This window comes from Erpetoichthys calabaricus, chromosome 1, assembly GCF_900747795.2.
Source record: "Erpetoichthys calabaricus chromosome 1, fErpCal1.3, whole genome shotgun sequence".
Classification (NCBI taxonomy): Eukaryota; Metazoa; Chordata; class Cladistia; order Polypteriformes; family Polypteridae; genus Erpetoichthys; species Erpetoichthys calabaricus.
In genome coordinates, this window is record NC_041394.2 from 164,820,761 (window position 1) to 164,844,088 (window position 23,328).

A 23,328-nucleotide genomic window follows, 5' to 3' on the forward strand; every position below is an offset into this window, starting at 1 on the left:
TTTCTGAAATGCTGTGTTCCTTTTACGCCAGATGTAATGGGACATTTGCCTTCCAAAAAGTTCAACTTTTGTCTCATCAGTCCACAAGGTATTTTCCCAAAAGTCTTGGCAATCATTGAGATGTTTCTTAGCAAAATTGAGACGAGCCCTAATGTTCTTTTTGCTTAACAGTGGTTTGCGTCTTGGAAATCTGCCATGCAGGCCGTTTTTGCCCAGTCTCTTTCTTATGGTGGAGTCATGAACACTGACCTTAATTGAGGCAAGTGAGGCCTGCAGTTCTTTAGACGTTGTCCTGGGGTCTTTTGTGACCTCTCTGATGAGTCGTCTCTGCGCTCTTGGGGTAATTTTGGTCGGCCGGCCACTCCTGGGAAGGTTCACCACTGTTCCATGTTTTTGCGATTTGTGGATAATGGCTCTCACTGTGGTTCGCTGGAGTCCCAAAGCTTTAGAAATGGCTTTATAACCTTTACCAGACTGATAGATCTCAATTACTGCTGTTCTCATTTGTTCCTGAATTTCTTTGGATCTTGGCATGATGTCTAGCTTTTGAGGTGCTTTTGGTCTACTTCTCTGTGTCAGGCAGCTCCTATTTAAGTGATTTCTTGATGGAAACAGGTGTGGCAGTAATCAGGCCTGGGGGTGGCTACGGAAATTGAACTCAGGTGTGATACACCACAGTTAGGTTATTTTTTAACAAGGGGGCAATTACTTTTTCACACAGGGCCATGTAGGTTTGGATTTTTTTTTCTCCCTAAATAATAAAAACCACCATTTACAAACTGCATTTTGTGTTTACTTGTGTTATATTTGACTAATGGTTAAATGTGTTTGATGATCAGAAACATTTTGTGTGACAAACATGCAAAAGAATAAGAAATCAGGAAGGGGGCAAATAGTTTTTCACACCACTGTATGTTATAATATATACAATACAATTTATTTTTGTGTAGTCCAAAATCACACAAGAAGTGTCGCAATGGGCTTTAACAGGCCCTGCCTCTTGACAGTCCCCCAGCCTTGCCTCTCTAAGAAGACAAGGAAAAACTCCCAAAAAAAACCTTTGAAGGGAACAAATGGAAGAAACCTTGGGAAAGGCAGTTTCCAGGTAGGTTGGGCGTGCAGTGGGTGTCAAAAAGAAGGGGGTCAATACAATACAATATACAGAAAAGAACACTAGTAATCCTCAATAGAGCATAAAAATAAAAGTATTACAAGTACGAAGCAGAATTTAACAGTAGATGATATCACATAATATGATTTGGATTTGTTTAGAGTCCTGGAGACCTCAGCCATCAAGCTGCCTCCCCCAACTGGCCATTCCACAGCTGAGACTGGGCCAGCCAATCCAATGAAAGGACCCATCTACCCGACAATTCCTGCGATCCTACATCAGGGATGACTTTACCTTAGGCAGGCAAAACAACTTGGCAGGTGGGCCGTGGCACCAAGTGCCACATTTGAGTACCGAGAAGAGAAACAGAATAGGTAAGGGTTAGTAACAAATTATAACTATCATGTTACTTATGTTTTAGTGCTAATGACTAACAACAGAGATGCAGTCTGTACAGTTAATCAGCAGCTCTAGTCAGGATATGCTAAACTGAAGTAGTGAGTCTTCAGCCAGGATTTAAAAGCTGAGGCCGAAGGCAGGCAGACCACTCCACAGTTTAGGGGCTTTGTAACTAAAAGCTCGACCTCCCACTGTTATTTTATTAATCCTTGGAATCATAAGCAGACCGGCATCTTGAGACCTTAATGTGCACTCTGGTTTGTAAGTCATAATAAGTTCAGACAAGTAAGCCGGACCTTGGCCATTTAAGGCTTTATATGTTAAAAAGAGGATTTTGAAATCTGCCCTAATCTTAACCGGGAGCCAGTGTAAGGATTTAAGAACTGGAGTTATGTGTTTGTATATATACTGTATATTGTACTGTAATTGGAAAAAATCAAATTCTCAGTTAGAGGATCTGTACAGAATTTTTTTAAAACCTGGCAGGATCAAATCAATACTATTTTAGAATAAGAGAAATAACTATTACCGCATTTAATTCCCTTCTCCATTTTTTATTTACCTATATATATTTCTTCCTTTCTTTTGTTTATCGTTGCCTTATTAAAAAGTCCTAAGCAATTCTCCTTTGGCTAAGCTCTCCTTTTCAGTGGTGGGGTTTGATTTGTCTTCAGTTTTTTTTGTTATAAATTGATCTATTTGTATGGAATGATTACAATAAAATTAATAAATAAAATAAAAAAAAAAAAATTAGTTTCATCTGAAGAGATCTATTCAGCCTCAGCACTGTATGAAAAAGGGATCTGGTTTTGAAAAACAGCCACATCTACAAATCATTAAGTCTCCAGCATTAAAATAATTAATTTATTGTCAAGAAAAGTATGAGTAGAATATAGGCTTTATCATTTCCTGACACAGATGCAGGATCATACAATTTCAACTTATTCATGATCACCTGACTGAGTGTTGAAAAAGGGAATGGTAGCTGCATAGCCTACACTATTTTTAAACTTTTCACATTTGTCACAGTATACAATTAATCTTCATTTATTCTGTGACTGTCCTAAAAACAGTTAAAGATATGGTCCATTTATGTCTTTTGAAGTGGGTATCATGATATGTAATATCTATGTTTGACATCTGGAATGTGTTATTCTGTAAAGTCTGTTATCTCTAATAAAATAATAAATATAAGCAAGGATGACTAGATATACAGTTATCTTAGGTAGCAAAATTGCTGCAACTGTCTTTAGAGTATTTTGCCCTCCAAATACTAGAGCCAAAATTAGCTTTTCTAGTGGACATTTTTGGGACTACGGACTTTGGAACTCTTTAGCACTAAGACTTTCAGTACATAACACATTTCTGTGATGGAGTAGTGTGCGAATTATTAGTATCACTTCACTTCAAAATGATCTTAAATCTGTTTTCTTCAATATTAAAAATTAAGACAGTTTCTAAGTAAGGAGGATAGTGAGAAACAAATTCATGCATTAATTTCTAATTGGATTGGCTATTGTAATACATTATTTAATGACCACTGTGGGAGATTATCCCGTGAAAAAACAAATCTTAAACAAGATAAAGGTTCGGGGACCGTCCCCATATATTGTCCCAAGACAATATGAAAAATAAACGGATCAAAAGACTCTTTAAAGCACAGTTGAACAGTTTATTTCAAGAAATATACATATATGATTATGGGAACAGGAAATGGTTGGCATGAAGTGACGTTAGAGACAGGAATCGGAACCAACGTCATCACAGTGAGCTGGAAGTGACGTGATCTGAAAGGGCCGGAAGTGATGTCATTGAGGATCACCGGAAGTGACGTCATCGCAGCCATTTTGATACCCAGAAGTGGAGGCAATTATTTTCCATCTGGTTTTCTGTGGAAGGAATAGATTCAGGTAAGTACCACATGATGACCCTTTATCTCACGATAGTTCACTCACCTTTAGACTCTTTGACTGCCTCCTAATCGCACGTGTGTGACATGACCCCCCCCAGCCCAGACCCATCGGGTTGGGCGACCTGCACTGAAAGGTCGTGGACACGGGAGAAAGCATCCGCGTTGGCCTGCAAGGAACCTTTATGATAAATGACACTAAAACGATAAGGTTGAAGATCCAAAATCCACCTAGTGATGCGGGGATTCGACTCCCGATGAAGGGACATCCATTGTAAAGCAGCATGATCCGTCACCAGAGTAAATTCACGCCCCAATAGATAGTACCTTAATAACGTGATAGCCCACTTAATTGCCAAGGCTTCCCGCTCTACCGTGGCATACTTGGTCTCCTGGTCCAGCAGTTTCTGATTGAGGTACATAACGGGGTGTTCAGCACCGTCGACGCACTGGCTCAGCACAGCACCCAATCCTGTGGCCAATGCGTCGGTCTGAAGGATGAAAGGGATAGAAAAATTAGGAGATTTCAATACAGGTGCTGAAGTAAAGGCCAACTTTAAGTCACCGAATGCTTTATCAGCCGAATCATCCCATACCTTTTTCAAAGGTGCATGTTTCCTTGTTAAATTAAATAAGGGCGCAGCAATTTCGGAGAAATGTGGTACAAAATGGCATCTGTGGCATGGGATCTAGGGTTGTATAACCCTCGATAGATACTATAGCATTCCTTGCAAATTTTAAGGAATCATCGTTCCAATGTTCTCTTTTAAATGAAGAGGGTGTTAATAAATATTGAGAAGATAAATCTTGTATCGGGTCTTTCCTGACCTCAATGGGAGGGGCTTCTGCCTCCATGTCCTCTATGTTAACTGTACTAGCTCCCGCAGAGGACGATGGGACATCGATTTCGATTTCTTCGCATTGGGTACCCGTATGGGTCCGTGCTACTGAGGGATATGGCGTGGAGGCAGTCGGAGCATCATTCTCCATGACTAAGCCTAAATTCTTTTTAGGTACAGTTATGTTATTACCACTGTTAATTTTATTCCAACCTCTTCCCAATATTACTGGAAAAGGGGCATCCGGTAATACAGCCATGGCCATTCCTATTACGTTGTGGTTCACCGATACCACACATTGAGCTGTTTTATAATACCGGATGTCCCCATGAATACATTTCAGACTAGTTTTTATTTTAGTCCACTGTTGCGGTAAAACGAAACGGGCAGCAACAATAGAAATGTTACTTCCGGAATCAAACATTGCCCTTACTTTCCTGCCATTTATAATAACTGCACCTGTATATAGAAGAGATAAAGGGTTAGTCACAGTGGCACAATACCTTTCCCCCTTCACCAATGAACAATCCATGGGCTCAGAAGTACAGTTAGGGGACAGATGTCCAATCTCCCCACACTTGAAACAGCGAAGGAGGTTGACCTGTATGTCCCTTTTACGAATGGTAGGCACGGGAGCTTGTTTGGTGGGCTCAGGAGTTGCCCCACGTGCCTGTTGGGTACGTCGAAAAAAACATTCTGATCGCCCTGATTTACAAGCCGCCCAGTGACGCTCCGCGATCTTGATTAGGGTGTCCATGTCCTCAAAGTTATGTTTCCGGACCTGCTGGGAGATATGGTCAGGGAGGGCATGAACAAACTTTTCACATGCCAGTAGCTCGGCCATTTTATGAGAATTATTAATGTCTGGCTGTAGCCAGCAACAAACTTTTTCCCAAGCTTCAAAGGCCTGGGTTCTCAATGGCCTCTTGGGACGGAACTGCCACTCCCTCCATTCATTCGCCTGCTGTTCCGATGATATGCCGTAGCATTTGAACACTTCAAGTTTTAGAGCATTATAATGAGCGGCCTACTCCTCGGTTAAATCATAATAGGCTCTCTGTGCCGCCCCCTTCAGGTAGGGAACCAGTAGGTACGCCCATTCTGACCTCGGCCATGTGTTCCGCTTAGCGGTACGCTCAAAAACCAAAAAATAGGTCTCAATGTCATCATCCTCTGTGAGATTAGTTAGCTGAGTAGGTAATGACTGAGCGGCCTCTGTCCCTACTGAGGCTGAGGATACTGCTGTGTCCTGGTCTCGCCCATCTGTACTTTCAAGGTACGAAGCTCACCCATGATGGTAGTAAGCACAGCGTGCAGGTCCTGTTCTTCAGACATTTTGAAAAAACGAAAAAACAATCCTTGTCAACTATGCCAATTGTAGAAGATTATCCCGTGAAAAAACAAGTCTTAAACAAGATAAAGTTTTGGGGACCGTCCCCATATATTGTCCCAAGACAATATGAAAAATAAACAGATCAAAATACCCGGAAGTGGAGGCAATTATTTTCCTTCCGTTTTTCTGTGGAAAGAATAGATTCAGGTAAGTACCACGTGATGACCCTTTATCTCACGATAGTTCACTCACCTTTAAGCTCTTTGACTGCCTCCTAATTGCATGTGTGTGACACCACATAACCCCAATATTTCAGGTATCCAGTTAGGCTTAGGACTGATTTCTTACATGTACAAGTGCTGGTCATAAAATTAGAATATCATGACAAAGTTGATTTATTTCAGTAATTCCATTCAAAAAGTGAAACTTGTATATTAGATTCATTCATTACACACAGACTGATGTATTTCAAATGTTTATTTCTTTTAATGTTGATGATTATAACTGACAACTAATGAAAGTCCCAAATTCAGTATCTCGGAAAATTAGAATATCAATTAAGACCAATGCAAAAAAAGGATTTTTAGAAATGTTGGCCAACTGAAAGGTATGAACATGAAAAGTATGAGCATGTACAGCACTCAATATTTAGTTGGGGCTCCTTTGGCCTGGATTACTGCAGCAATGCGGCGTGGCATGGAGTCGATCAGTCTGTGGCACTGCTCAGGTGTTATGAGAGCCCATGTTGCTCTGATAGTGGCCTTCACCTCTTCTGAATTGTTGGGTCTGGCGTATTGCATCTTCCTCTTCACAATACCCCATAGATTTTCTATGGGGTTAAGGTCAGGCGAGTTTGCTGGCCAATCAAGAACAGGGATACCATGGTCCTTAAACCAGGTACTGGTAGCTTTGGCACTGTGTGCAGGTGCCAGGTCCTGTTGGAAAATGAAATCTGCATCTCCATAAAGTTCGTCAGCAGCAGGAAGCATGAAGTGCTCTAAAACTTCCTGGTAGACGGCTGCGTTGACCTTGGACCTCAGAAAACACAATGGACCAACACCAGCAGATGACATGGCACCCCAAACCTTCACTTACTGTGGAAAGCTGAACATTTAGCTTCAGGGTGGCAAGGCTACACTATGATCAGTCTGTGTTTATAAGATTCACTACTTTATTCTAGCATACTGCACTGTGCATACTGCATCACTGTTTCTTAGTTATTTGTATAAAAATGTAAGTAATGCAAAAATTATGAAGCACTGCTACCCTGCCTCTATTCTGTTTCTCTTCTCAATATATGCTGTGGCACTTAGTTGCTGTGCTCTTCTTCCAAGCTATTTTTCTGCCCATGGAAAGATATCTGAGATAATGGAAGCCTGGAAATTAATGGGTTGAAATGTTCTGTCGTCATATGAGATGGCCCAGCACAGACCTTACTGTTGAATCACTGGGAAGGTGCAGACGGCCAGCTGCTATAGGTCCTGCGACTGTGCCTGACTTTATCTTCTGACTTTGTTATAAATGATCACAGAACCCCCCCAGAGGTTTATTTTCTCTAGGGATTGTGATGCGCCCCTTTGGCAATGAATCCAGAGACGCTGCCATGGGAGGCTCATTACATTCCCCAGAACACTTAGTGGCAACCCCCCTAGGCGGTATTGGGGCCACAATCGTGGAACACCAGAGCTCATGCCTTTTGGGCTCCGTGGCCACCGCCAGGGGGAGCTGAACAGCTTAACGAGCCCATCTGGGCTGTGATACAGCCATACCTGGAAGTTCAGCCTAATTAGGCTAATTACCACCTGAAGCACTTTCGGGCGGGCTACAAGAGGAGCCTGCAGCCACCACTCAAGAAGCCAGAGTCGGGAGGTGGGAGACGAAGCTGCCGAGAGGAGTGGAGGAAAGGAAGAGTGTTTTTGTGGTGGTGTTTTGTTTGGTGTGTCTTTTGGAACTGTGTTGTGCCTGAAGAAAATAAAAAGTTTATTTATTTTACGTGTGCCTCACGGTGTCAGTCTGTGTCAGATTGGTGCCCATATAGCACCTTTTCACAGGATGTTGCTGACTGGAGCTTTGCTTTCCTCTCCTTTGAGGTCAATTGGGCATAGTTCAACAATTACTTAAAGTTCTGATATTGTTAGGTTCCATTTAAGTTAATCAGTTTCAAACTACTTTGTATTCCTGTGTGTTTAAACACAGTTGAGTCTTTAGATGTATTCATTACATAATTAGTAATATGTGAAGCTTGTAATTGTATTTACCTGTGGACTTGGTGCAGCACTCTGAGCCTGCACACAATCAAGAACACTACAGAAAAATACAAAAAAAATGAACTGAATTAATAATTGATAGGTAGGAAATAAATTGGTTTACAATATTTTAAAGATAATGGATTGTGGAAATAATATATTGTTCTCATATACAGTGGTACCTCTGGTCGCGATTGTAATTCGTTCCAAAACTCTGGACACAACCCGATTTGGTCGCGACCCGAACATAATTTCCCCATATTGTATGTAAATACAATTAATCTGTTCCAGACCGAACGAACTGTATGTAAATATATATATATTTTTTAAGCACAAAAATAGTTAATTATACCGTAGAATGCACAGTGCAATAGTAAACTGAATGTAAAAACATTGAATAACACTGAGAAAAGAATTTGTGCTAGACCATAAGAACCACTCGCTGTAAACACTTTTTTTATGAGTTTTAAGCACAGGGGAAAAAAATGTAATGCCACTTCTCTTGCGAAACTTTTCAAACCATCCTCTGCTGGCTTTAAATTCCTCACCTTCGCCACTTGAAGAAGGATTTTTTTTCAAAAAATCACCATGAATCTTCTTGGCTTTCTCGCATATGATCGGCTCACTCACACTATCCCCTGCAAGATGGTTCTCGTTCAACCACACTAGCACCAGTTTTTCCACCTCTTCCAACACTTGAGGCCTCTGCTTGGTTAACATTATAACTCCTTTTGCAACATCAGCTGCTTTGTTAGGCCATGTATACGCAAACAAAAGAAAATGGGAAACAGAGAATGGGAAATCATTGGCGCATATGATTGGCGTAGAGAAACTGGCCGCCCATGTTTTTGTTCACCACCAGAGCATGTGGTCGTGAACAGATGAAAAATTTTGGCAAATTTTTTGATCGTAACCCGATTTGTACGTGTTCGGAAATGTTCATGACCAGGGGTTCTACTGTATTACTTAATGATGAAAAGTCTTTTCTTAATTATTTATGTTTGCTTAGACTATTGCTTTATGTGGATTCAGAATTCAGGTTGGGGTGGTGGTGCTCAATCTTGAGGCTTCTTAAAAAAATAGTCAGGACTCAGGGAAATGAAGTACAGTTATTATATACTACGGGTCAACACAGGTAAGCAGTTAAAGACTTCTAGTTAGCCAATAAAAGGTGTCATTTTGCTTAACTTCTCACTACATGCATAATAGCTAACACGGTACAGCACCCTAGTATTAGGTACTATGTCCAAAAGCCTGGAATGGCAAGGTGAACCTTAAAGGCAATATGATCCCCACAGTTCTAAGATTTCTCAATAGTATGCCTACAAAAGGAAGAACAATAGACTCAAATAAGACACTGTAATTCCAGCAAATGAAAAATAAAAAAAGAACAAATTCAGCCAATTAATGTACAAGCCAAGGACTGTAAAGGATCAATTGAAGGTTTATTATCACAAGAATTAAATAGCATCATTCTGAAGTGAACCCTATCAAAGTATACATGTGTAAAAAAAAGTTTACAGGACTTGCAGGGTAAGCACCTTGTTTACGGCCCCATGATGAATCTGGGAAAGTTATTGAACCAATAAACTTGGTGGTTAAAGACACATTAATATTAGGCTACACAGCCTACCTAATCAAAATGTTTTTGTCACCGTAGCAATAAAAATGTCAATAAGCTGGCACCTGGAAAAAATATTGTTTCACTTAAAGTCCAACAGATGTTGTATTGAATCTCCTTGAGCAAAAATGGTCACATTCATGCTGCCATCTGTGAATCAAATAAACTTATTGAAAAAGCACAGGATGCAGTGGCATAGATTCAGAAAGCATCATTGTAATTATACATTTTATGAATAGGCAAGAAGGTTATTAATGCCACTCTCCTACAAACACTTTATTTTGTTAAATAGGGGATTACGGTACTAGTGCAATCATGAAGGAACATCTGTGACATAAGTTTTCAAGAAACAAATCATGCTGCACTTTTAAATGATCATGGCATTATATGATCTGGAAGATGCTGATATCAATGAGAATGCTATCTATGCTATATGTAGACAACATGACTGCAATCTTTTTATTTCATTGGAGTATTTTACAACATTTTTCTTCATTAGGTGAACACTAAACTATGTAATATCCTGTAAACCTCTCCAACATGCAGACAACAATTATATTCCACCCCTACTGATATATAATCATAAATTATGTCGTAATGTGTTCACAGTGAATATGTCAAATGTTTGAGAAGTTCTTCTGAAGACTTATTCTACTTGGGATTTTAATACAATGGTAATATATCCATGTCTTTAGCATGATTGTTAGAGTCTGGCTCTCCAAATAATAACAGAAGGCTCAGTTTATGTTAATACATGGACAGGGGTTAAATATTCATTTTTCTACTTCTAATTCATTCTAGATAGCCCACTTGCAGCTGAACTTCATTGTTCTTTGCATCTCAAATTGTCCTAAATGAATCTACAAATAACCTCAGTGAGTTAATGCTAACTATTTAATGGGATAGTTCCTTAATTCATAAAGTTAATGCACTGTAATGGAGGATAAGTCATGTCAACTGTGGAATACCAAAGTTTCAGATGGTGATATTGCTTTGAGATCTGGTTACAAATTATCAAAAGAAAAAAATGAAACAGATTAAAGTTAAATTAAGGTCAAAGGTTAACTGGTAAATGATCTAAATAATCACATTTTCGATTGATCTGTCATGTTAACTGGTTATTTGGAATGATATAAGCATTTGTGGTTGTGTATGTGAATGTACCTGCAACGGACTGGTACCTCATTTAGAGTTGGTTCCTGCCAGTGCCCAGTGCTGTTGGGACAGCTTCAGTGCTAACAACTGGATTAAGCATATTTGAAAAACTGATGGCATTACAAGAAAAAAATAATAGATAATAAGAAAGAGAAAATCTATAAGCATTAAAGCAAAGAAATAACCTTAATTTAAGTACAATACTGTATGCAGGAAATTTACATTGATACATTTTGTTGTAATTATTCAAAGTTACAGTTCACTTTGAGCAACTCTTTGCAATTAAATAGCTAACTGCAGACAGCACAAGGTATACCTCATATCACAATATTTATTTTGTGTTGCACGATTGTATTTTTTGTCAAACTGTTAAAATAGAAATTATAGTGGAGAAAAACAGCAAGCTCATTATTTTTGTGAAAAATACAAATACTTTTCAAAATTTCCTGATACATAAATAGGCTGAAAATGCTGAGTTTATGATAATAGAAAGGTAACACTTTCAAATAGTACTTCTTTGCTGATAAACTAATTACATCAACATACCTGAGAGCCAGTTAGTCAGTGAAAGTATGAAAATAAGTGTGTTTGAATCCTATAGTGTTCAGTGCAATACGCTTAGCTATTTATTTTTGTCAAGTACATGTTACTTGAAATTAAAACTTTTAGGTCTGTTGCCATAATAAATGCATAACTTTTGTTAAACTATATTTGGAGTGGCAGAGTGGTGCGGTAATTACTATACTGATTCACAATTACTGTCTCTTTAGGCTCCTTCCAGCTAGTCCAGTTTACACTCACATTCCAAGGTTGAGTATATTAGGCTGATTATCAAGATTCTTAACTGGCTATTCATGAGCGAGTGTAGGAGCACGAGTAAGTGTGTCCTGCTGTGAGCTGGTGACCAGTCCAAGGTGAGTTTCCTCCTTGTGTATGATGCAGTATGTTTTTGTATTTAAGGATAATATACACTGATGAAGCAATTAGTGTCAAAAGTAGAATGCCAAACATAAGAGTACTGTCACTGCATATTTAATTCTAGTTGTTTTAATCAGGAAACATAAATTATTTTGTAATTAAGGCACTGTTTTGTGGAATTAAAAGACAGTAGAGAAGCAGTGCAGTGTACCCCTAGTGATTCTATAAAGAAGGTATTGGCTGCTGTATCAGATAAATAGGCAAGGCAAACTAAACAGGCTTAAACAATTATTAAAACATGCCTGTATACACTTAAATGTATAAGTCACCCATATATAAGATACTCTGGCATTACAAGACTTATTAATGTACATGTTACCTTTTAAATGATAAGATTTCTTAAAATTTTATAAAGCATATAGAAGGTAAAAAGTACCATTTTCCTAAGGTTTGGACTGGAGCCATCCGTTGCAACACTGGAAATGTATTCAGCAGGCATTATGTAGATTTTCCATGATACAGAGCCACCACTGGACTTTTCAGCAGCATAACATCTCCAGAGAGTCTAAGAATAATTAATATAAGGCTAGTCAAGGTTTCATACAAAATATAATTTAAGAAATTATATATTATACTTTCTTGGAAACAATCACGTTAATCAAACAAAAGCATTTATTTGGAGGCATTAACACCTAATTAAGACAGTTCTGAAAGAAAAAAAAGGGACATGCTGTCTGTAAGAGCCAATCTTAGAAAGTTAAAGTTTTGAGTTAAACTCATATTAATGTTTGTTTAATTTGAATAGAATATAAATTTCTTTCATAGTCATAGACAATGGTATAGTCTTTTCCCCCTATAAGTTAGTAAGAGATAGAACCTTCTTGCTATAACTGAGAAACAGTGTGATAATTGAGTCAGTTGTGTTTAGAACAGGTCCCAGTAAATAGGGATTTAAAAGACCAATTTTCAACTCAGAAATGGGATAGGCATACAGTTTTCTGACCGTCATCATTTTGAAATGGTTCAGAAATGTTTGAAGTGATTTGAAAGGATTTGAAATGTAACGATTTAAGCTTTGAACAGAACTTTTCTTAATAAGAATTTTTCTTTTTTTTGCTATTTTAATTTTCTTTTTTGTGTGAACTGTTTTACTTTGAATTTTAACTGAAACTTTTAAAAATGAAGATATTTTGTCTGTGGAATCATTTCAGTGCGTCAGGCTTTTGTTGAATACCATTTTTTGAGTTAAAGCTGATGAACTTTGGTAATTTTGGAAAAAACGCAGCTACATTTTCGTCAGAAAACTTGCCAACTGAAGGCCTTGAATTTGAACTGGAAACTACCATCTGAGGAGAGAGGATGCTTGTGCACCAGACCTCATCAACGAAAGAAAAAGAACTGAGCTATTCGAGGTACTGTGCTCTTATCTTCTATCTCTGCATGATCGTAAATGAAAACAAGGTCGCCATACCTGAACATGAGAAATAATAGAGATTGTGATATTATAAAAGACATTGTGGATGATCGCTTGTGCTTTTGCCTGGGACATTGAAGCCTCGCTGTAAGGAAGTAATCCGTTTTGTTGAAGTTACTGTCAGGAAAAGCGCTGTCAGTTATTCGAGCTGCTGTCATGGCAATGTCTAAGCATAGCTCAAATGAAGTCAGGAGTGATCTGAGTACGGACTCAAAGCCAGATAATGTAATTGGAGATTTTAAAGGTCATATAAGTCAGAGGAAAGATCAGCTTTCTGTGCTTATGACTGAAATCGATAGCCTTAAAGATACTATACTTTTAGAAGTAACGCAAAAGCTTGGAATCTTTCGTGAGAAGTACAATCAGATTGAGGAGCTGAATAAAAGATTACTATCAGCGCTAAGTAAAGAAGGCGCAATTAAGAAACAGAAAATGACATTCGCAGAAAGCTCTAAGAAATGGAACAAATTTATTGACGCTACAGCGACATAGCTCAAAGATACAAATAGCCTGTTAACATATACATCTGACAAACAGTTAGTTATTCAATTCGACGAGATGCAATTGCAAGAACGGGATCGTACAAAGTCAAAAGTACGACAAGCTTCTACTCAGTTAAAACATGCCTTCAAAAAGAAATGCAGCTTATCAGCACAGCAAAGCGCTGCAACATCAACATCTTCTGCGGCAGTGTTGGTTGAACAATCGACACTCGATAGAATCCTACAAAGGTTAGATGAATTCGAGTCCGAAAGACAGGTACGGTCAGTAACTGCCACAGGGCAGTCGCAGTTATACGGCCACGGTCTTATTGACGTGTTATTTCAGAATCAAGCCGAATATCAAAAAAATCAAGCTGAATGTCAGAAAGCAATCACTGAAATGGCTAAATCGCTAACCAATCAAAAGATAACACCTGCTCCAGCACATCCTGTCCCGCATGGTGAAGTACCACACAGACAGGTACCTTTATTTTCAGGAGATCCACTGGCTTATGCAAACTTCATCAGAGCCTTTGATCACGCTGTAGATGTTGTATTAGCAGACCCACAAGATAAATTAGATTACTTGATTCAATATACAACAAGTCCAGCTCACGATTACCACCAGATCAAGGTTATGAAAAAGCTAGAAAGCAGCTTGAAAGTTACTATGGCAACCAAGTGTTTGTAGTAGATGCATACATAAGTAAGGCATTGAAGTGGCCTCAAATAAAACAAGATGATGGAGAGGCCTTGAGAGACTACGCAACCTTTCTTGATAACTGTATGGACTCCATGACAAAAGCAAGAAATCGAGCTGCATTTAATAGCAATGAAAATATCCATACTATGCTCTCAAAGCTCCCACGTATGTTATAAAATATGTGGAGAAACATAGCTTATGAAATCGAAGAAAGAGAAGACAGAGAGATTGACATTCACAATTTAACTACCTTTTTACACAAACAGGCTAAGATGTTTATGCATCCTATTTATGGCAGCACAGAGAAAAAGGAAAAGACAGACAAAGTTAGATTTCCTCTTAAGTATGGACAGAGATCAGGAGGTATTTTCACTAGAGTATTTCTGATGCTGCTGAAAAGGGGACTCAAGAAATCTCTGTCAAAAAGATTGTTAACGATACCTGGGCATTTAAAAAGCCTTGTGTATTCTGCAATGGCCAACATACCCTTGCTGGATGTAGGAAAATCAAAGAACTGCCACATAAAGAAAGAATTGACTTTTTAAAATCTAAAGGTTTATGCTTTCGCTGTCTCAAACAGGGTCATCTTGGTAAGAACTGTAAAGAAAGAATGAAGTGTCAGACATGTTCTTTTCAGCATCCAGATATCCTGCACATCAAAAAAGAAAGTGGAGCAACATCTAAAGCTACAGCCAGTGTGGCAAAATCTACTGAAAAGGAAACCGAGTCTGGAACTTGTGCCTTTATTGGGACCGGTGAAGAATGCGCACTGCAAGTGGTTCCTGTTAAGGTAAAATCTAAGAAGAGTGAAAGGTATGTAGAAACATACGCCTTTATAGACCTTGGCAGTACAGTAACAATTTGCACTGAAAGGCTCCAGAGACAATTAAACCTTCAAGGGGGAGGAACACAAGTATTACCCCTATATCATACCTAGCCAAGGAGTTGGACCTAATGCTATGAAGATTGCACTTGGATGGGTGGTTGGTGGACTATATAAAGAGATAGATGACCTCGTAAAACAATGTGGTAAGCTGCCCAAACATTCAATCAATCGTATGTCAATAATAGAAATTGAAGATATATTGCTACAACAGTATAATACAGATTTCCCAGAGTGCAACTGTGAAGAAAAGTAGGAAATGTTGCAGGAGGACAAGTTCATGCACATAGCCTCAGAATCTACAAAATTGGTAGGTGGCCACTATTGTTTAAATTTGCCTTTGAAGGATGAAACAATTAAAATGCCGAACAATCGCCATATTGCAGAACATTGTACTTTATATTTTTATTTTATTAATTTTCATTGTAATCATTCCATACAAACAGATCAATTTATAACCCAACAAATATGAAGACTAATCAAACCCCACCCCTGAGAAGGAGAGCTTAGCTAAAGGAAAATTGCTTAAGGCTTTTTAATAAGGCAACATTAAACAAAAGAAAGGGAGAAGTAAATATCTATGTAAATAAGAGATGGAGAAGGGAGTTAAATGCGGTAATAGTTATTTCTCTTATTCTAAAATAATATTGATTAAATCCTGCCATGTTTTGAAAAAATTTTGTACAGATCCTCTAACTGAAAATTAGATTTTTTCCAATTTCAAATAATATAATACATCGGTTTCCCACTGACTTATAAGAGGAGAATTAGGATTCTTCCCCAGTTCCTCAGCACTTAAAGCATCTATTTGTGGTATCTGTGATGTATCCAGAAATTGCAGAACATCGTACTATTGGGCTCAAGAGAAAACTGAGCAAAAATTTAGGCTTCCACGAAGACTATAAAGCTTTCATGAAAGACATTATTGGCAAGGGTTATGCTGTCAAGGTACCCAAAGAAAGCCTGAATTGCAATGAAAACAGAGTGAGGTACATTCCACATCACGCTGTGTATCATCCAAAGAGAAATAAGATTTGAGTGGTCTTTGATTGCACTGCCACTTACCAGGGGATTTCACTTAATGAACAATTATTAAAAGGCCCTGACCTAACTAACACCCTCATTGGCGTCCTTACAAGATTCAAAATGGAGCCAGTAGCATTAATGGCAGATATTAAGTCAATGTTCTACCAAGTTAAGGTACCAGATAAAAACACTGATCTTTTACGCTTTTTATGGTGGCCTGAAGGTAATTTAAGTAAAAACCTAGAAGAATTCAAAACGACAGTACATCTTTTTGGTGCTACTTCTTCACCCAGTTGTGCTTCTTATGCTTTGTGTAGAACAGCCGAAGATGACAGAGATACATTTCCTGAGGCAGCAGTTAACACCTTTCTCAATAACTTCTATGTGGACGATTGTCTAAAGTCGGTGGCAACAGAAGAACAAGCAATAAAGCTGGCAAAGGACCTCCAAGCTCTATGCCTCAAAGGGGGATTTCAGTTGACTAAGTGGGTGAGTAACAACAGAGCAGTTTTATTGTCTATTCCTGAAGAAGACAGAGCTCATGAACAAAAGGACTTACTTAGATTTGAGCCACAGTCTCCTTCCCACAGAACATGCCCTGGGGGGTCCAGTGGTGCACAGAAACGGACAGTTTCAAATTTCAGATTAAGTTACAAAACAAGCCCGCTACAAGGCGTGGTATTCCGTCTGTTGTTAGCTCAGTTTACGATCCACTTCATTTTCTAGCACCCGCCTTACTGCCAGCAAAGCTTATCCTAAGAGACTTATGCAAAGACAAATTTGGGGTGGGATGAAGAAGTAGAAGTCAAACACATTCATAAATGGAAAAAATGAATGGATGATTTGCATTTACTTGCAGACTATAAAGTGAACAGGTGCTTCAAACTTACCGGGCTTGGAACCATAAAGATAGCACAAATGCACCATTTTGCAGATGCCAGTGAAGATGGTATGTTGAGCGGTTGGGGGTGGTACCCAGCCGGGACGCCTGGAAGGACTGGAGGAGGGATTATGCCTCCTCCAGACCACGAGAGGGCGACCGTCCTGGTGGCTATGGGGACCACGGGAAAGGAGCATGGAAGCTCAACCCTATAGGGGCCCATGGTCACCACCAGGGGACGCCCAGATGCCTGAGGAGCCCTGACCCTCAGCACTTCCGCCACACCCAGAAGTGCTAGGGGGACAAAGACCAGGGACACCCGGAGTGCTTCCGGGTGCACAGCCGGCACTTCTGCCACAACAGGGAGTGCGGGCAGTAGCTCATTGGGAGGCACCTGGAGCACGTCCAGTTGAGCATAAAAGGGGCCGCCTCCCTCCATTCGATGGCTGGAGTCAGGTGGAAGAAGGACAGAGCTTGGGGGAGTGGAGGTGGACATGAAGAGAGAGGCATTGGATAAGAGACCTGGACTTTGTGGGTGAAAAAGTACAGGAGTACTGTTTTGTGTGCTGTCACTTTATTTAATTATGTATAATAAACGTGTGTTGGGTTTTAAACCAACGGTGTCCGCCTGTCTGTGTCCGGGCTGGATATGGCACTGTCACTTACCTTGTCTTAACCAATGAAGAGGGCAAAAAGCACTGTTCATTCCTGACAGGCAAGTCAAGAGTTGCACCATTAAAGCAGGTCACGATTCCAAGATTGGAGCTGACAGCAGCCATTGTTGCAGTCAAAATGGACAAAATGCTAAAAAGTGAACTTCAAATGCCCTTACAAGAATCTACATTTTGGACTGACAGCATCACAGTGCTAAAATACATTTCAAATGAAAGCACTCGATTCAAGACCTTTATTGCCAACTGAATCTCCATGATCAGAGATCATTCACAACCTTCACAGTAGAAGTATGTCACATCTGCCCTTAATCTGGCTGATTAAGCATCCAGAGTGCTTGTTATAATAAGTTTGTTATAATATTAAGTTTAATGTCACTGTCTCTGTGCAGACATTTTAAATCTGTTTTTCTTTTCTTTGTACATGCATAGCTGAGCCAGATTTAGCACAAAGGGGCTCAGCATTTAGAATTGCTGGGCCAAGCATAGGACAAGATAGACATAGACAGCTGGAGGGATGTATAGTCAACCTAAAGACAGATGTATAATATTTTGTCCTCTGTTAAAAGTCAGCACAAAATCTTCTTCCCTTGTTTGGAACCTAAGTAAGGGCCTGCACGTGGAGAAACCAGTATAAAAGACTTGGACAGCAGCCAAACACTTTGAAGCCGACAGATGGATGGGTGATATCATCACTCGTCCTAAAAAGCCTTCCAGCGCAGCGACAAAAAATGGCAGACTGTATAGATCAAGATCCCACCTTGGTATTGTCTTGCTATAGGCTTCCCATCTGTGATGCCGCGTAAATCGTCATTAAAGAAAGCTAAGTTATTTTCTCTTATGTGATTTTTACCGCCGTATCACTATGGGAGGGATATCTCCTTTTAATTTCATATCTATATAGTTTTCAGTTACTTAAAACGCCACAATTACAAAAGAACTTATTCCAACTAGGGAGGTATCGCCCCCAAAAGGAACAGGGCTAAGCATAGAAAACTTTCTCAAAATCACCACATGGTCACAAGGTCCAAGTTTCTTATTGAAGCCAGAACGTGAGTGGCCAAAAAGATCAGATCAACTGAACGATTTACTTTTTGAAGATGATCCAGAAGTTAAAACTTGTGCAGTTAACATGACAAGAATAGAGGAGGCGACATTAACAAACTAATCACCTAATTTTCAGATTGGCTATGCTTGAAGAAAGCAGTGGCTTGGTTCCTCAAGTTTAAATACATATTGCTGCACTTAAGAAATTAAAGAAAAACATTTCAACTAGAAGTCAGTCAATCTAAAAGTAATCCAGAAAAACAAAAATCACTCATCACAAAGCACATGAAAAGGTATAAACAGACCTTAAAACCCAAGCCCAATTTCTCTAGAAGACTTGGCTAAAGACGAAACAGAGCTTATCTGCTTCAGTCAACAGCAAGAATTTCCAGAAGAGTTAAAGGCTTTAAAGAAAAAGGCTTGTGTAAAAAAGAACAGTCAAATCTATAAACTTGACCCGATCATACAAGATGGAATACTAAGAGTTGGAGGAAGACTCTGCAAAGCTGTAATGCCCGAAGAAGCTTAACATCCAGAAATTCTTCACAAGCATTCACATGTTGCTTCTCTCATATTGTAGCACATTCATAAACAAATCGGACATTGTGGGCGCAACTATGTGCTCGCACAGTTACGCCAGAAATACTGGATACCTCGAGCAAACTCAGGTATCAGAAAAATAATTTCAAAGTGCACAACGTGCAGAAGATACAATGCAAAGAAGGTGAGCAAAAAATGGCAGATTTGCCAAAAGATCGCCTAGCACCCAATCAACCACCGTTTATTAATGTTAGAGTAGATTATTTTGGTCCCTTTCTAGTGAAAACAGGACAAAGTCTAGTCAAGAGGTATGGAGTAATCTTCACTTGTTTAACAACCAGAGCTGTGCACAAAGAGATTGCACATAGCTTAGACACTGATTCTTGTATCCAAGCCATACACCGATTTATGAGCAGAAGAGGACAAGTTAAAATCATGCGCTCAGACAATGGAATAAATTTTGTTGGAGCAGAAAGAGAGCTACGAGAAGCTACTAAAAACTTGGAACATGAAAAAATCGGCAACGCTATGATGCAGAAAGAAATCAAATGGATTTTCAATCCACCATCAGTCTCTCATCAAGGTGGAGTGTGGGAAAGACAAATCAGAAGCATAAGAAAGATCTTAAATTTAACATTAAATCTTCATACAATGATGTGTTAATAATAATTCATTACACTTATATAGCGCTTTTCTCAGTACTCAAAGCGCTATCCACACAGGGAGGAACCGGGAAGCGAACCCACAATCTCCTTACTGCAAAGCAGCAGCACTACCACTGCGCCACCTGTGAGTGGAATCAAAACTCAATAACAGACCCCTTACAAAGACAGCAAATGACCCAAATGATTTGGAACCACTCACACCCAATCACTTGCTGTTAATGAAGACACAACCTGAAATGCCACCTGAACTCATTTCAGAGAATGAACCATACCCAAGAAGATGCTGGAAGCAAATTCTATACATGGCTGATTTGTTTTGGAAAAGATGGACTAAAGAGTATTTGCTAATACTTCAAGAACGTCAAAAATGGCTTACACCAAGAAGACATTTTGAACCAGGGGACATTGTTTTAATTGTAGATAAAGCTACACACCTCGCAATTCCTGGGTAATGGATCGAGTCATCAAGACAATGCCAGATGCTAAAGGTGCAATCAGAAGAGTTTGTGTGCAGACCAAAAACAGCATGCTAGACAGACCTGTGAATAAACCATGCCTGCTTCAAGAAACAGCCAATGTTTGAAATAGGAATTTTTTAAAATGTTTGTTTGCAGTGTTATTGCTAGTGATTTGAAAACAATAGCAATGTAAAAGTAATGATCTCATAATGAAGTAAAGTATAATAATTGACTCCGTTCCTGCATAGCCAATTGGGGGCCTGAAATGTAAGAGCCAATCTTAGAAAGTTAAAGTTTTGAGTTAAACTCATATTAATGTTTGCTTAATTTGAATAGAAAATAAATTTCTTCCATAGTCATAGACAATGGTATAGTCTTTTCCCCCTATACGTTAGTAAGAGATAGAACCTTCTTGCTATAACTGAGAAACAGTGTGATAATTGAATCAGTTGTGTTTAGAACAGGTCCCAGTAAACAGGGACTTGAAAGACCCATTTTCAACTCAGAAATGGGATAGGCATACAATCTGACCGTGGTCATTTTGAAGTGGTTCAGAAACGTTTGAAGTGATTTGCAATGATTTGAAATGTAACAAGATTTAAGTTTTGGACAGAACTTTTCTTAACAAGAATTTTTCTTTTTTTGCTATTTTAATTTTCTTTTTTGTGTGAACTGTTTTACTTTGAATTTTAACTAAAACTTTTAAAAACAAAGATATTTTGCCTGTGGAATAATTTTGGCACATCAGACTTTTGTTGAATCCCATTTTTTGAGTTAAACCTGATGAACTTTGGTAATTTTGGAAAAAAAACACAGCTATACTGTCTCTTCAGGAAAATAAGCAGCTAAAGAGCTGCCTGATAAACCAAGCTATTTGTTGTCTACTAAACATTTATGGATAAAGAAGTATTTATCAAGTGTCTCAGCATTACTCCAAGTAATTACACTAGTCTGACTAAGATAAGAATTTGTCTTATCCTATAGCTGGACATAAGAAGTAGTTCTGAAGAATCCTAAATTCACTCCCAGACAGGAGTAGGAGTTCATGTTTGAGAATGAATAATTTCACGATTTTACGGCACCCCAAGCCACTAAATTGCACTCATGATGACATTTGTTTTCTACAACAAAGATAGTAGGGATAATAATAATAATAATAATAATAATAATAATAATAATAATAATAATAATGATCATCACCATCATCAAAGTAGTAGTAGGAGAAGAAGAAGAAGAAGAAGAAGAAGAAGAAGAAGAAGAAGAAGAAGAAGAAGAAGAAGAAGAACGAAAACATAATAAGGTGGGATATTGTGCTAAACTGCTTCCAAAACATTCTGCCTTTCCAAGAATGTGTGTGCCAATTTCTGCCTAAATACCATCTTCTGGCAGCTCCTAGTGAGTCAGAATAGCTTACAAGCTCTTCTAAATTGGGATAAAATTACTTTTTCATAAATTAGGAAAATTTATAACATGAAATTCCTCCTACTTCTAAGACTAAAGGTCAAATTTGCGTCACCCTGAAATTTTTGAGCAAGTTAGGTCTATTTTCCTACTCTGAGACACTTGATAAATATGAGCACAGGTCAGACCATAGGACTGAAGAGAGTCTTTTTAAATCTTCCAGTCCATAAAGTGACCTGCAACTTTCTCTTCTTCTGGTGTAAATAGTTAACAGACAAAGGTTTCTTATCAGTTAACAGAGAAATTATGAACAAATAAACAATTACTGTATATAGAAATCTTGCTTGTACTTAAAAATTAACTGGCTCTTGCATCTGCTCAGATTATCTTAATTCCAACCTGAATGAAATCCTGAAGGCTAGTATTTGTCTTTCTATGTTTGCTTTCTCAGTCTTTTTAATAGGTTTATATGTGCCCAATTTGCAAAATAATCATTTTTATAACAATTGTTTTAGGATGATCAATATGATTTGGTTGAAGGTCTGGTAATGTTGAAATCATGTAAATATTTAAACAAATATATTCTGAATATTTAGTATTTATACACTACTTCTAATGTTAAATATTCACTATTTTTCAGTTAAGAATCTGCAGTAATATATGGAATAATTAGATTGCTCTGTCAAGACTATTTTTTAATATATAATAGTTTAATTACTGTTGTGCATTTGGGAATTTATTATTATGTACATTAACCTGAGGACATGACATAATACTGGATTATCACAGTGGGCAATGTGGGCATTATAATTAAAAAGAAATTTAAGGACTAAACACTATTGCATAAGAAAAGTTCCTCCCTTCTATACCTTTACTTACCCAGTTAAAAATCACAATTTATACAAGCTTTTTTTTGCAATGTTGTAATTTCTTATGTGAAGAGGGAAGCAACCTAGGCTCGTTAAATCTTGTATATACTAAGAGACAGAGGGATTTTATTCTATCCCCAAAATAGTCAGTAAATGCAGTATTATAACATAAAATGTATTTCTAAAAAGAAGAAACTGACCTTTTGTGGGCACTGAATGTCAGTTAAACAAAACCATAAGACAATGAGTAGGTACACCCCTTGGAGAGATGATACCAAGTAGGACACAGAAAACTGTACACTTCATCATTCTTAAATAAAACTTTGGTGAAGATGTACTACCCGATATGTTCACAGCGTATGTTTCCAGTCTAGTATGTGCCAGTCCACAAAAGAGCATACATGATAGAGCTACCACCTTCAAGGTTAAGTTACACTCTGACTTTGCCTTCCATTTTTATCTTTTAAATGCATCTAAAATGCATCATTCTAAAGTAAATTTGAGTTATTTGCATAAACCATTTTTTCTGTTTTCCTAGTTATATCATTAGCTGTATCACACCTTGAGCTTGAATAGTCTTCATTTTCAATTCCATACAAAATAAACCCTGTGCAGGATTCCAATAGATTTTGTGGCACACATATAAGTGGATCTGATTTTCAATATTTTGAAATGGCTTCATGACAAAGTATAATGTC

The 23,328-nt window shown here is 38.3% G+C and overlaps 1 protein-coding gene across 1 annotated transcript in view; it reads right to left on the reverse strand.

Annotated features, from left to right (window-relative positions):
* LOC127526149 (potassium voltage-gated channel subfamily KQT member 1-like) overlaps positions 1-23,328 on the reverse strand; it is a 426,478-nt gene that overhangs the window by 350,975 nt on the left and 52,175 nt on the right. Inside the window, exon 3 of the mRNA XM_051920670.1 lies at positions 11,968-12,096. Coding sequence (XP_051776630.1) covers positions 11,968-12,030 — 63 coding nt within the window. The 5' untranslated portion in view covers positions 12,031-12,096. The remainder of the gene's footprint in view (positions 1-11,967; positions 12,097-23,328) is intronic.